The 15,337-nt window shown below is 40.7% G+C and overlaps 1 protein-coding gene across 1 annotated transcript; it reads right to left on the reverse strand.

The window, feature by feature from the left end:
- LOC124013262 (guanylate cyclase soluble subunit alpha-1-like) lies at positions 1 to 13,228 on the reverse strand. Its single transcript, XM_046327521.1, has 8 exons — positions 12,666 to 13,228; positions 12,337 to 12,398; positions 11,877 to 11,971; positions 10,819 to 11,609; positions 7,132 to 7,617; positions 5,088 to 5,231; positions 2,149 to 2,303; positions 1 to 935 (listed from the first exon to the last, which is right to left on the reverse strand). Exons 1-8 carry the CDS (start codon positions 12,906 to 12,908, stop codon positions 740 to 742), a joined length of 2,172 nt encoding a protein of 723 aa, XP_046183477.1. The 5' UTR covers positions 12,909 to 13,228; the 3' UTR covers positions 1 to 739.
- Between the last annotated feature and the right edge of the window lie 2,109 nt (positions 13,229 to 15,337).

Here is a 15,337-nt window from a genome sequence, read left to right on the forward strand (position 1 = left end):
CCTGTTAATCACAATATTTATTGTCACTTGGACAATACAAAAATAATCACAGTAATAAATGCTAATTGTAATGGAATTCATTGTGTTCTAGCCATGCCGTGACATTAGTTATTGTGTAATTCTCTTTAAAGGGATAGTTTAACCAAATTACAAAATTACATATGCTTGGCCCTTAGCCTGTATGCAGTCTAAGGATAAGGTGAGAGACGACAAATGCGGGGATATTGACTTGCATTTGGAGAGCAGTTAATTCAAATTAAATTTCTTACCTTGTCCACAGACTGCATACAGGGTAAGGAAACCGATATGTAATTTGGGTGACTATCCCTTTAAGTCCCAATGTGTGATTAATTCCTATGTATTTACATGGTAGTTACATAGGCAGTTGTAGAGTAATTACAGTGTAAGAAATTATGTGAATCTGGTGAGGTGAATAAATCAGTGAAAGCATACAAAATGTACATCTAGCGATTTTGTAAGAGAATAATCAACATTTCTACATCACCTAAAGAAATCTACAGCAACGGGTGCTAGCTGTATTTAGACCTGGGTACAAATATTAGTTTTCTTTCAAATACTTTAGCTCTGCTCGATTGAGCTTGCATTGTGCAATGAATCCAATGGAATATTGCTAAAAGTGCAAACTCTGCCGGTTTGGTGCTCCAGGCAGGCTCAATCAAACGCTCAAAGATTTAAAATATTCATTGAACCCAGGTTTAGCTGTGTCTCATCATACCATCTATGTTTGCTCAGCCATGAAGTTTGTATTGCTGTAGCATGGTTCTTCGGTCTCACAGTCACTTGTGGTTTTGCCCGACCATTGATCAAAAGCCTCCAAGAAGTAACAAACACCAGGAATATCCGGTGGGAAGTTTGGCGGAAGATCCTGTCTGGTCCGGGGAATGAAGACAAACTCTGGACAATCTTTCAGCAATCTGGAAACCCAAAAGGACAAATGAACCATCTTGAATGTAAATACAACGTTTTAGTATGTGCTGCAGATAGAAATGGAGGCTACGGGGCTCTCTATTCCATCAACATTGGATCCCGTTTCCTGTGCAAGACCACATAAACAATTTATCTTGTACTGTGAGAATGTGTGTATGAATTTATTGTATAACACAGTTACGGTCTGAAACCAAAAAGCAACAACTGGATAGGAAGTTAAGCACGTTCTCTTGAAACACACAAACAATGTTTTGCCTTCCTTACAAAAAATATACAGTAACATAATCAACCAGTACACTGTAATTACACTAGTAATAACAATGTAGTAACTTATTTTTACATCTTACTTTAGTAACTGCATTTTAATAATAAAGAGCAACGCAGAAATTTGTAACAATGTTAATGTAGTAATTACAGTGTTATTACACAGGTGCAAGAAGGACTTTATTGAAAGTGCTACCAAATACCCATAAATGTTTTGGTCACACATTTCAGAGGCCCTTACACCAGGGCTATCTTATTACAGTCTGAGAGAACAACCATAGCCCTTCTGGTTTTCATTCTTTCCTTCCAATCAGGGACAGATTTAGACTTGGGAAACCAGGTGGGTGAACTTTCTGGCCAATCAAGTGTTTTGTGAAACTGTTTTCAACTGTGCCCCTAAAGAGACCACACTGAACATCCTAGAATGTGTGTCGTAAAGACCTTGGCTTTATTGACTATGACAAATGTTGGGTATCCAAATCAGGGTTCTAATTCTATGCCCAACAGTGGACGTAGTGTAAGAACGAAGACTAAATAGTACAGATCCAGGCAAGACCTGTTGACACTATAGGGTTTTATGGTCTATCTTCTGATGAATGCCAGTGCATCTTTCATTATTACGAGTTATAGGTAGCTTGTCATTTGAAGAACACCACACATCATTTACTGTGTGACTTTTGCGATAAACAGTGTGATCCAAATTAATGAGACATTCAAATAAAGACATTATAAATACATACATGCTAATGACATGTCCAACGATGCATTATAACCAGATCATAATGATACATGTGATCATCAATGCAAAGTGTAAACACAAGACTCTTCAAAACATTTTTTTTTAAATATAAAACATTAGCTAGTGGCTGAGCTTAGGGAGATCTGGCAGTGAAATTAACTACAAAATATTTTGGTAGTGCAGAAGTGTTAAGTCACCTGTGGGTTGTGGGGCTAACGTTGATTCTTCTAGGTACGCTACAGGACTCAAACTTATTTGCCAATGTGACGTTGTTGCCAAACAGACAATAGCGCGGCATCATCACGCCAACAACACCGGCCAGAACTGAGCCAGTGTGCAGGCCAATTCTCATCTGTAAATATAAAAAAAAGATAGCTTGCATTGAAGGAAAAAATTGCAACATTAAATCAAAGCTTCATTGATTATATTACGTTTTCCTTTGAAGTGACAGCTATAAGGTGAAATCAACTTTAATCCAATATAAATGTAAATGTTTGTGTATTCGAAAAGTAAAGTTCACCAAGGTGACTTAAAGGAACAACAAATTGTGATTGTTCTTCAAAGACTGTCTTGGAAATCACAATCAAGTCATTGCAACTCCTATCTTTTTGGGGGAAATCACATTTTGACTGTAGTAAATATAATTTAAATGTAATTTGATGATAATAATTCAAAAACATTTCCCATGCTATCGACTGTGATGCTTTATGTGATAGAACCTTATCCACATGTTCTACTTCTGAATGGATTACTCAGCCAAATTATTACTTTGATTGATTTATTGATTGAATTTATATATCAATTTTCCAGATGCTGCTTTCATGGTAGGGAGGACCTCATCCACTCACCTCATCCACCACCATCAATGTGTGGCACCCACTTTGGTCATGCAAGGCAACCATCAGGTAGCATGGTGTAGAGGTGAAGAGTGATATATGCCAATTAGGAATGATAGGGATGATTAGGTGGCCATGATGGAAATGGGGCCAGAACACCCCTACTCTTACGATAAGTGCCATGAAATTGTAATGACCACAGAGTCACCCCAGAGTCAAGATATCCGTTTAACGTCCTATCCGAAGGAGTACGGCAGTCGCATAACTGACAGCAGAGAGTGTTGGATTTGAACCCCTGCTCACAACATTACATAGTATGTGTGTTCTCTGTGTATTCTAGAGGCAGCGGCTTAGACCGCTTGACCACCCAGAACACAAAGTTGTATTTTAGAAGTTACTTGAATGTGATTTAGGCCTCCTTTCTGGAGCATTTTAACCAGAGGGTTATACAAAGCAGGATATATGAGTTAGCCAGCTACTTTGGAAAATCAACCTGAAATAACTATAGATTTTCTAGTTCATTAGAGGAAAGCTAAACTTAGATGTGTTTTTGGTTGTTTAGTATATAAGACAGTGCACATTTAAAGCTTATCTTCTTAAAGAGCTGGCTAACTCCTTGATCCTGCTTTGTAGAATACCCCTTGTTTTGTGTTCAATGATGCTAATGCTAAACTGTAGCAAAGTGAACAAATCCAAATCATGGTTTGGGTCCATAATCTGTGTTCTAGGTATTCATAAAATGGGGTCAACTACCTCTAAGCTTTCAATATAATGTCAAATGTCAATTAATATATAAAAATACAGAAAGACAGGAACAGCTGAAGCTTTCTCATTATAATCTCCAAATTTGAGATGTTGATGAGACACTGTCAGGTTGCTAGGGTGGTTACTAGCCGGCCTGACATCTGCCCATCCTCTTGACTCTGCAGGTCACACAATACACAGTCTCCCACAACATCTCTGTCTCTGCTCATCAACAACTGGACTCATTCATACTATATCTCTGGACTTGTGGGTTGGTGTGCATGACCAAAGTGAGTGTGACATGCATATACTGTGACATGTATATAATTCCTGCTTGATGTTCTTATAGTTGTTATATGCTGACTTTGTGTATAGCTGCATTGTAATATGTGCAGGTAGCATATACATTCATACAGTCCTTCCCATGTTAATAACCTTGTTACTCTACTTGTGCTATCACTTTTTGCAGGGATTCCCAACCTGGGGGGGCACCAACGTTTTGCGGGGGTAAAAAAATGACTACAAATAACAATAGTAATAATAATAATAATCATATAAAATCATTTACAATTCCCGATTGTTTATACCAATCTAAGATTATGCATAAATCTTCGATGCTTTTGGCAAGAAACAAGCTGTGAAATGCCAGAGGAAGACACGACTCTGATGCCAATGGGAATATATTTTGTTCCTCTATGATATTCAGAAGTTGAGCTACAACCTTCTAAAGTCGAAGAGTCAAAGAAATTGGACTTTGCTTGGGAAGTAATCTTATACGATGTGTGACTGTCGCTACCAATTGATCTATTCACTTTCTGAAAAAGAGAACATGTATAATTAAATTGAGGGTTTTATAAATAAAACATATTTGGTAGCGGAAAAACATTTGGGTAAATCGGGTCTAGAGTTCCATATCCATTATTATTAGTAGTATTATTATTTAGCCTACCCAAAAGATGTAATGAGTTTTGTTAAACTACGTAGAATTACAGGAAATGAGCTTCAAAACTACAACATTGTCCTAGGTCCGTCAAGTTAAACAAAATCAATTATAAAAGCTGTATTTAATATAGGCTATCTCAATAAACATGAATTAATCAAATGTGAAAAGGGGGGCCCCGGGGGAAAATGTTGGGAACCCTTATTGCATTGTGTACAGTGTATTCATTACCTTTGTTTCTCCTGTTTCAGAACCATTACCATTCTTTATCCCCATGTACATCTCCGTCTGTGTGTGTGAATAAAAACTCTTGAGGTTGCCTCATCCCCCTCTTAACGGGGGAGGTGCTAGCGGGTCATAGATCAGCACAAACGGAGAGTCACTCTCTTTCAGATGAACAATATTGTCATTCTAGATATAAACAAAAACCAGCTACCAGGGGAACAACTTTGTCTACATCTTGAGCAAATGGCGTAACAGTAGAAAAGCCTGAAAATCAGTTTTGTGTACAAAACTCTCTTGCCCAGGCAACTTCCTGTGCTACTCAGTGCCATTCTGAAAAGGGCTTATCCATTGATGGTTTCACACTGTGGAGAAGGTAAGCTGTAACACTCACTTTGATTGGCTCTCCAGTGGGCGTCCTGACCTCATCGGACAGCTCCATCATCTTCAGCGCCATGAAGGCAATCTGCACTGCATGAGTCTCGCTCTCCTTGTGTAAGCCACCGGCCACACAGTACGCATCGCCGATAGTCTCCACCTAGATACAGTCGAAAAGAATACTTTAATATCCCATAGACAAACTACATGGCATACAGTTAACTTCATCACAAGATTTGTATAATATCAGATAGCATAGATCAGAAAGGGGGAACCATTCAACTTTTTTTTTTAAAGATGTGCCCCCCCATTGTCTACAGACCCTCTGATCTTAATTTCTACATTGACTGTACAGAGAGAGAATAGTTGTATGATGTATGCATAGGACTTTAAGTTGAAGGATTGTTTTTCTAGCCCTCTTAATTCCTTTATTTGTGCGTTAGACAATTCCAATTCATATACTCCTAATGAAAAGCACAAGTAATGGAAAACACGTCAAGTGAGCAAAAACTACTGTACCAATTTTAATTTGTCACACAGTCTTCCCCTACAGGTAGATGTTGACACATTCGAACACAAACACATTAAAACAATCATCAGGGCCAATTTAATCAGTGTGAATTAGCATCAAAATAGTTCTTCTGGGAGGTGTTTGTTTATGTTTTACTCCGGAGCAGGAGAGCACTCGACAGTGAACAATGTGAGGTCAAATTCGATGTTCCAAATGGCACTCCATATAGTGAATTGTAGTGCACAATTAAGGGAATAGAGTGCCATTTGGAAAGCAGCCAAATCTATTTTTGGACCGGGAATGGAAACAGAGGTCCTAAAGGAACCTCTGACTTCCCAGTACTTTACGAATGATCCGTCAGACATGCTGCTCTCCTCTGTTATACTTCAGTGACACACTGATTACATTAGCCAAACTCCCCGCAGATTACAGGACAGTTGGCTGAGAGCAAGCAAGTTTGGCCATGAGACAAGTACAGTCTGTTCTTGAAGAAATATTAAACCTAGATAAAATGGTGGAATTGTGTCATTTTTGCCCAAGACTTGTGTAATCTATGAGAGAACACAGCGGAAATAACTTTCTAACATGAATTTAAAGTACTTTTGTGCCTAAATCACATAACAGTCTTATCCTGACAAGGTCAAAAACAACCATGGTCTTTCCCCTTTTTGGAGAATGTGCATCTCTTTTATATTGCAGACTCTTATTTTGGAGTAGACCTTTTAATTATTGATGGACTGTTAAGAATGCACAACTATTATTCTCTCTAAATTGCTTTGGTCAAGACATAACTGCTAAGTATTGTCTATATTAATACATTGATGAATTATTGCTAAATTATGCAAAAGAAAGACGTAAACAAGCCTCCACTCTCAAATGATTCATATCAGTTAACACATTCTTATAAAACGCTATCGAAGAGTAACATAAGGCATATCTAACCTTATTACCTCCATGGCTAAATTCATTCAAATTAAGCCGTATTCATGCTGGGTTGAACATAATATGGGAATGCCAGCAAGGGTCTGCAGTCAACAACATAAATTGTTGTTCTAAAAATAATCTGTTGATATAAACATAATATTATATAGAGTGCCTTCCCTATTCAATCCAACCCCGTAATTGGGGATGTGGAATAAGACTAAAGAAACATTTTGGGCACATTTGGAGTCCATTTTCCCAATAATGTTCATTTTAGCTGTTACACTCTAAGGCACTTTTTGCTTTTTCATTTCAACTGCTGTTTAACTGGTGTTTTACTGAGAAATTATATTACATCCTGTTACTTTCTGGTTCTTAATTCCACACAATTGATAACTGCATTGTACCAAATGTTGCGTAGTGTTTCAATTAATTCAATCGATCCCCATAAAAAAATACATTCAGTGGTTATTATTCTGAATTTAGTTTCACCTTTATCAGTCCAAGTAATTACCAGGCACTTTGCAAAATAAAGCGTAACCACTAAACAATGTTTAGTTTTATCTGGTAAATCCAGTTTTGATTGAGAAGTTCCCTGAGTTTCCTTGGGCCTTGCTGTAACACACACCTTGTATACATCCAGCTCCCCGCAGTGGTGGTCAAAGCGTGTGTACAGCTCATTGAGCATAGTGACCACCTGCATAGGTGTGCAGCGTGAACACACGGCCGTGAAGCCCACGATGTCAGAGAACAGCATGGTGACATTCTCAAACTCCCTGGCATCCACCGTGTGGCCTTGCCAAAGTTCCTGGGCAACCGTCCCCGGGAAAATGGTGAAAAGCAGATCCACTGTCCTCTTTTTCTCTTCCTCCAGGGCGAGGTGAGCGTGCTCCAGGGCCGCCTTGGCCTTGCCTAGGCGCTTCTTCAAGCCGTCCTGAGCCTTGGCCTGCTCACCCACCAGGACTACGTCGCGCAGGGCGTTGTGAATGGGGATGTCAGACAGGTAGAGGCCCCGGCCAGTCAGCTCCTCCAGCTTGTCTACGCACGGGGAGCCCAGGAAGAGGATGACATTGGACTCTGAGATGTAGATCATCTGGCCTTTCAGGTCCATGAGCTAGAAGAGAGGGAAACAAGGCATGAGATAAATGTATTTGTCTAGGTTCTCCATGCTAAATGGTACAGACACAGTCAGGTCCAAAATTATTGGCACACTTGATCAAGTTGAGCAAAAAAGACTATAAAATAAATAATACAAATACTGAGCTATTTTGTATTCTCAAATTCAATTGCTCAGAGAAAGAGATTTGGTTTAACAAGTAATTTAAAGCCTTTTTCTAAAATGTTTAATGAGATTGGAGAACACTTTGGGAGGGATCTTAGACCATTACTCCTTACAGAATCTTTCCAGATCCTTGATATCCTTCTGTCACGCCATGACCAAAGTATTCTTTGTTTTCTTTATTATTTTGGTTAGGTCAGGGTGTGACATAGGTGATATGTGTGTTTTTGTCTCTTTCTAGGGTGTTTGGACTGTCTAGGGGTTTTTGTAGATTTATGGGGTTGTTTTCATCTAGGTGTTTATGTTGGTCTATGGTTGCCTAGATTGGTTCTCAATTAGAGGCAGGTGTTTATCGTTGTCTCTGATTGGGAACCATATTTAGGCAGCCATCTTCTTTGGGTATTTCATGGGTTATTGTCTATGTTATGTTGCACATTGTTTATAAAGTGGTCATGGTCGTTGTAATCATTTTTTGTTTAAGTGTTCTTGTTCTTCATTTCAATAAAGAAAAATGTATTCACACTGCGCTTTGGTCCCCTCCATACGACGATCGTGACACCTTCATCTGCTCTTATGGACTGCCTTCAATTCCTTCCACAGGTTTCCAATGGTACCTGCACTGTAGTATGGATACAGGGGATATTTTGCTTCCACTGGTCCTGGGGCCATTGTCAATGTCAACGGCATCATGAACTACCAAGTGCCAGGACATTTTAGCCAAAAACCTGGTTGCCTCTGCCAGGAGGCTGAAACTTGGCCTCAAGTGGATCTTCTAGCAAGACAATAACCCCTAGCACACATCAAAATCCACACAAAAAAAAGGTTGATTGACCACAAAATTAAAATGTTGCAATAGCCATCTCAGTCTTTTGCAATGGCCATCTCAGGACATTAACCCCATTGAAAACATGTAGACAAAGGATTTGAAGGGTCTAGAAATATTCTATATGGAGGAATGGTCTGAGGTCCCTCCCAATGTGTTCAATCTCATAAAACATGTGAGAAGAAGTCTCAGTAGCCATTATCCTCGCAAGGGGAGGGTGGCGGAGTATGGAAAACAGTGGTGCCAATTACTTGGACCCCTATCTTTTTATGATTTGTTTGTATTACTTGTATTATTTATTACTTAAAGAAAAATTATTTCTCTGAGCAATTGTATTAGTATAAAATAATAAGATTTTCACAAAAAAAATGTGCATACAATACAGCTAAGTATTATTTCTCTCAGATTTTGTGTACAAATTTATTTCCATCCCTGTTTGTCACGACTCCCACCGAAGTTGGCTCGTCTTCCTGTTCGGGCGGTGCTCGGAGGTCCCTTTTCCCTTTTCTCTTGGTTTTATCTTATTGGTTACACCCGTTTCTTGTTTAGGTTTTAGTTGGGCTATTTAAGCCGGTAATGCCCGCCTGCTCTTTGTGCGGGCTTATTTTTCTCCCCCTCTGTTCATGTTAGTGGTTGTGCGATCTCCTTTGTTTTTCTCCGAACTGGTTGGGTCCTCTGGTTTTGGATCGGTCTTGTTATTGCGCCTGGTGTTTTGGCGTGACCATTTTATCTGCGCCGGAATAAAACATTGTTCTTTACCCTCTGCTTCCTGCGCCTGACTCAGCACCCACTACGCATAGAGTGCGTTACACTGTTAGTGAGCATTTCTCTTTGCCAACGTAATCCATCCACTTGACAGGTGTGGGAAGAAGCTGATTAAACAGCATGATCATCATCATAACTATTCCCCAGGTCATTGTTGTAAATGAGAATGTGTTCTCAGTCAACTTACCTGGTAAAATAATGGTACAAAATGTATAAACTCAGTAAAATCTTTGAAATTTTTTCTTGTTGCTATTATATTTTTGTCAGTGTATTTACTTTATACAATTTTGCTCATCTTTGTCCAGGGTGCCAATCATTTTGGACATGACTGTAAGTATTGTCTTTAGTTGTTCAGGCTCTGGACACTACTACAAGGTACACAAAGAAAACAGATCTGATTAAATCATCTGCCCAAATTACTAATCAAGGGTGAGTTTGCCGAAAGCGTTGTAGTTTATGTAGCTAGATAGCACAAAGTGAACAAAATTCTCCAATTGATGTTATGTTACGAACTTGTAAATGTACAATATGTTACAAATTTTCGAAATGTATGATGTGTTACGAATTCCAACGAGCTGGCTAACATTTGCTAACATTAACTAGGCTAGGGGTTAGGGTTGGAGGTTAAGGTTAGAGTTAAGTTTAGGTGTTAGGTTAAATGGTTATGATTAGGGTTAGCTAAAAGGATTAGGGTTAGCGAAATGGTTAGCTAAAGGGGTTAAGGGAAGTGTTATCTAACATTCTAAGTAGTTGCAAAGTAGTGACTAGTTGAAAAGTTGCTAATTAGCTAACGTTGTCTGTAATGAGATATGAACTCGCGACCTTTGGGTTGCTAGACGTTTGCTTTATATGCCTGACCAACCACCCTACTTTTGTTTTTTGTCTTAAGTAACCATATGTCTTATGTAACCAAATCATACTAATTTGAGTGTCCCGGATTTCAATTTACTATATTAAATCTAGTCTATGAGACCAGGCTGTCCAATTCCATCCTGGGCTTATGTTGTTCTCTACCTCAGGGGGAGCATTCCGCTAATTAGCACATAAGAATTAACAATGCGGCATTTTGCCTTTCTGAATCTTTCTAAATCTGCATTTAGACAACCTTCGATTCCATGTGAGTCATTCATCTCAACTCCAAAGGGTCATATCCAGCAGACCTGAGTTCAAATGTTTTTGGAAATCAAAGACTGAGTCTTTGCTTGAGCCAGACAGAAAGTAGATGTTTCAAGGATATAGTATTTTCCACCTAACTTTCCACTGAAAAACGATAGTGGGAACTCCGCTCAGTCGTCTTTCTACGGCTGCTATGTTAGGTTAGCTTAAACATGACTGTACTGCCAAATGGGCGGGTTTGCACCTTTGGGACTGTTCAAACCATTTGGGACTGTTCAAACCAACAAACCATTTGAACACAGGTCTGATATTCAGTCGAAATAGGGTCATACCCTCCCTGTGTCATCGGCCATGGAGCCACCTTGGTGCTTTATCCGAATGATGAACTGTGTGTTCAGCATAGTCAAGATGCCTTGGAAGGTGCACCTGATCTGGGGCATGACGATGGCAAAGTGCTCCAGGAAGGCAGTGGGCCGCCTCGGGCCGTCCTTCCGGCTAAGTCTCTTCCGGAGGCCATCCCCGATTTGTAACAGGCCCAGGTCCTGATCCAGAAAGAGGTGGAAGGGGAAGGTGGAGGAGAAGAGTGAGGTGGGCATGGTCCCAACAGACGTGGCCCTCATGGGACTGGGGCTCAGGCTCTTGCCGTTCTTCACCACCACCGAGTAGAGCAGGCTGGGCTGCCGGGGCCCAGCCTGAAACTGCAAGGGGCCTACACTCTCCTTGGTGCCTCCTTGAAGGTCCATCTCCATGTCCATGTCCATCAACACCTCCACGGTGGTGTCGTAGAGCAGGCGGGCGGCCGCCTTGATGACCCCAGGGAAGAAGAGCTCCGTGGTCTGCCTGGGGTTGAAGTAGTAGACGGTGAGCAGACCCAGATCCTTGTCCAGGCACAACACCGATGCTTCTTCATTGTTGACATAATCTGTTCTCCTGTCTGGTTCGGCTTGCAGAGCGGCTGGTGCTAGCGGGTTTGGGCAGCAGCTCTGTTTCAACAGGACATTGAAGCTGTTCAGGAAGTCGCTGAGGGCTCCCCCCACTACCCGCAGAATATGGCCGTCCTCGTCGAAGCACGTTTGGAACAGCTCTTCACCAAGGGAGACTTTCAAAGCGTCCATGTGAATACCTAGTTGTAAAAAGCAGGGCAAAAACAGTTATTAAATGTAATAGAATATAATAACACTATGTAAATAAAAAATGAAATGCAATACTGTATATTAGAATAGAAAATAATACAAACGAATAGAATAAAACATTTTTATTTTCCACACAAGGTAAAACAAGATGTGCTTTTTGTTTCACAGAGGCATGGATATAACAGACCTTAAAAACATCCAAAATGGAATAAAAGCAACTCATGTTCAGTGTTTGAATTTGATCAGCTTTACAATACCTGTTTTTAGAGAATAATTCTTCATGATCTCCTTTAAATTCTCTGGTCGATCAAAGCTCCTATCTTGACAGATGTCTGCGTAACACACAGAAGGGCTGTGGACAGAAGTTATATTAGTATTATATTAGTAAGCACTGCACTCTCCACATTAAGAAATGGGTCTAGATATCTTATTCCTTGAAATCCCATGCATGTTATGAAAAAAAGTTTCTAACCTACAGTTTGGCTATTTTTCCTATTCCTTGTATTACCTTCAAAGCCATCTTGCTGATTGACCATATACAGGTCGTGATACATGGTGCATCCATGCATGGCATGTAGTCAATAGGTCTTCAATAAAAAATAATATCTGAACGCATTCAATTGAACTGAACATTGTCATTTATTATAATAATGAAATATCAGGGCGGCATAGTTTAAATCATTCATTTCGCCAACATTTATTGGACTTATTTCTTACCATTTCGTGTCTAACGTATGTTGTTTCATCATTTGCAGAAAGGCAGTATGCAGTCTTTGAAACTGTAAACAACAAGTCGAGAAGTTTATTGACAATATATTTGTATAAGAAATCTTATAGTTTGGCCCATTGCACTCACATCAACACAACAGCAAATAAATAATTTGGTTCGAGATAAAACCAGCAAAACAGACGTTTTTTTCCTTCGAACTGTACATGTTCCACGGTGTAAACTGCTATCTTCTGAGACTACACTCAACAACAGTACACAAATCAATTCTGATGAATGTTTTGAGAAATTGCTTTATTGTAGTACAATCTCAATTTACCTCCGGACATGCCAATTTGCGGATGCTCTCCCCTAATGAATGAAGATTGACTCTAGTCTTGCTTGTCTTCCTTTGAGGTAGCACCTCTGATACATTTCCATACACATCCTTGGAAATTGCCTGTACATCCCCGGTATGGTCACTTATACATTCCTCAAAGTCTCCGGGTTCGTCCATACGACCGATACCGGAGAACGGGCATTCTCCAGAGATTTTCAGGTCTTTCAATTTTGCGCAAAACATTCTTAGTGCTTATCCTCATGTCTTGGTTACATGCAAATGTCTACATTTTGGACACGCATCTCCTGTCTCAGTTGGAAACTCCATTCCCACATCATGGCATTCGCAAGGGAGCGAGGAGAAAAAAAGGTATTATTTTATGCGCATCCTCTCTTGTGGACACCTGTCTTTCTCCCTTTCGTATGTTATAAATGATCCGCACCTATGCCAGCAACCACATACAATATCAATGGTAAATTACATGGGCAAAAGATGAGTGAAATACCATTATCATAAACCAATGAAAACCGACAGAAGAGTCGACCTGGCCAATCGATGCGCGAGTAGGTTGGGCTCTTAAAAAAATATATCAGTATGAAATGCCTTGTAGACTACTCCGCGCGTGCAGTGGACGGTTAAAGATTTGGATGATGAAATGTGCGCAATACCGTTACGCACGAATGACTAACTGTGACTTGTCATTTGTATTTTTGGTGTGACACCCCGAAATACAGGCTTTAAATTCAGGCTTTTAATTATTTTAGTAAAGGTATTTATCATGACGGGTGGTGTTGTGTTTTTTGTTTTTACAGATGTGCATTTAATCGTATATTCTCGGCCTACACGACGAAATTCCATGTTGATGTCAATGGGAAAATTGGGTTGGAGATACGATTAACGTTTTGTTCTTCCAGCACATATTTGTAAATCCGTTTTACAATTGATGGTAGTCCTATACACTATTCATTTTACACCATTTATCCATCCCAAAACTGCGTATAGTAGGCTAGACATGACAGATGCATGTTGCATAAGAATTCCCATTACTGCCAAAATTCTAATTCTCATTTATTGTGCTTATAATAGTGTACCTGGAATAATACATAGACTACTTTAATTGAATTGCTATTTGCTGGAAGGCCTACATATATATTGTGTGGTCACGTTGACAGACTTGATCTTATAGAACAACAACATACAATTACATTGCAAGAGTTGAACACAATTTGAAGTAGCCTATAGGCCTATATTTATATCTCACAAAAATAATATTTATTTTGCTATTATATGTCATGCAGGTGAAAGAGGACCCAAAAGCGACTTGGCGAAAACAGAGTCTTTAATCCAGTAAAGTAAATACAAACAAAAAACACAACTTTCACTCGAAATGACGAGGACAAACTGGAGACTCGATCTTGAACAGCAGGTGAACAGCAGGTTGCCTCGGGAAGGCACTTGAACCAGACAGACTCAGACGCCTGCTCACCACGCAGCATCTGAGGAAAACACGACACGACAGGGCGATACACAAACACAGCACGGTGAATTCTAGACAAGGAACCGACAGGACAGGAACGGAACACAAAGGAAGAAATAGGGACTCTAATTAGGGGAAAGGATCGGGAACAGGTGTGGGAAGACTAAATGATTGATTAGGGGAATAGGAACAGCTGGGAGCAGGAACGGAACGATAGAGAGAAGAGAGAGCGAGAGAGTGAGAGAGGGAGGGGGAGAGAGAGGGATAGAAAGAGGGAAAGAACCTAATAAGACCAGCAGAGGGAAACGAATAGAATGGGAAGCACAGGGACAAGACAAGATAATAAATGACAAAACAGGACAGTACCCCCACTCACCGAGCGCCTCCTGGCGCACTCGAGGAGGAATCCTGGCGGCAACGGAGGAAATCATCAATGAGTGAACGGTCCAGCACGTCCCGAGACGGAACCCAACTCCTCTCCTCAGGACCGTAACCCTCCCAATCCACTAAGTATTGGTGACCCCGTCCCCGAGAACGCATGTCCATGATCTTATGTACCTTGTAAATAGGTGCGCTCTCGACAAGGACGGGAGGGGGAGGGAAGACGAACGGGGGTGCGAAGAAAGGGCTTAACACAGGAGACATGGAAGACAGGATGGACGCGACGAAGATGTCGCGGAAGAAGCAGTCGCACAGCGACAGGATTGACGACCTGGGAGACACGGAACGGACCAATGAACCGCGGAGTCAACTTACGAGAAGCTGTCGTAAGAGGAAGGTTGCGAGTGGAAAGCCACACTCTCTGGCCGCAACAATACCTTGGACTCTTAATCCTGCGTTTATTGGCGGCTCTCACAGTCTGTGCCCTGTAACGGCAAAGTGCAGACCTCACCCTCCTCCAGGTGCGCTCACAACGTTGGACAAACGCTTGAGCGGAGGGAACGCTGGACTCGGCAAGCTGGGATGAGAACAGAGGAGGCTGGTAACCCAGACTACTCTGAAACGGAGATAACCCGGTAGCAGACGAAGGAAGCGAATTGTGAGCGTATTCTGCCCAGGGGAGCTGTTCTGCCCAAGACGCAGGGTTTCTGAAAGAAAGGCTGCGTAGTATGCGACCAATCGTCTGATTGGCCCTCTCTGCTTGACCGTTAGACTGGGGATGAAACCCGGAAGAGAGACTGACGGACGCACCAAT

Source organism: Oncorhynchus gorbuscha, linkage group LG24 (assembly GCF_021184085.1).
Source record: "Oncorhynchus gorbuscha isolate QuinsamMale2020 ecotype Even-year linkage group LG24, OgorEven_v1.0, whole genome shotgun sequence".
NCBI classification, from domain to species: Eukaryota; Metazoa; Chordata; class Actinopteri; order Salmoniformes; family Salmonidae; genus Oncorhynchus; species Oncorhynchus gorbuscha.

Coding starts and splice junctions, on each gene's coding strand:
- LOC124013262 (XM_046327521.1), bottom strand. CDS start 12,908: ATGTTTTGCGCAAAATTGAAAGACCTGAAAATCTCTGGAGAATGCCCG. Junction 12,399..12,665: donor GCAAATTGGCATGTCCGGAG/GTAAATTGAGAT, acceptor TGTTGTTTACAG/TTTCAAAGACTGCATACTGC. Junction 5,232..7,131: donor GGGAGCTGGATGTATACAAG/GTGTGTGTTACA, acceptor GACTGTATCTAG/GTGGAGACTATCGGCGATGC.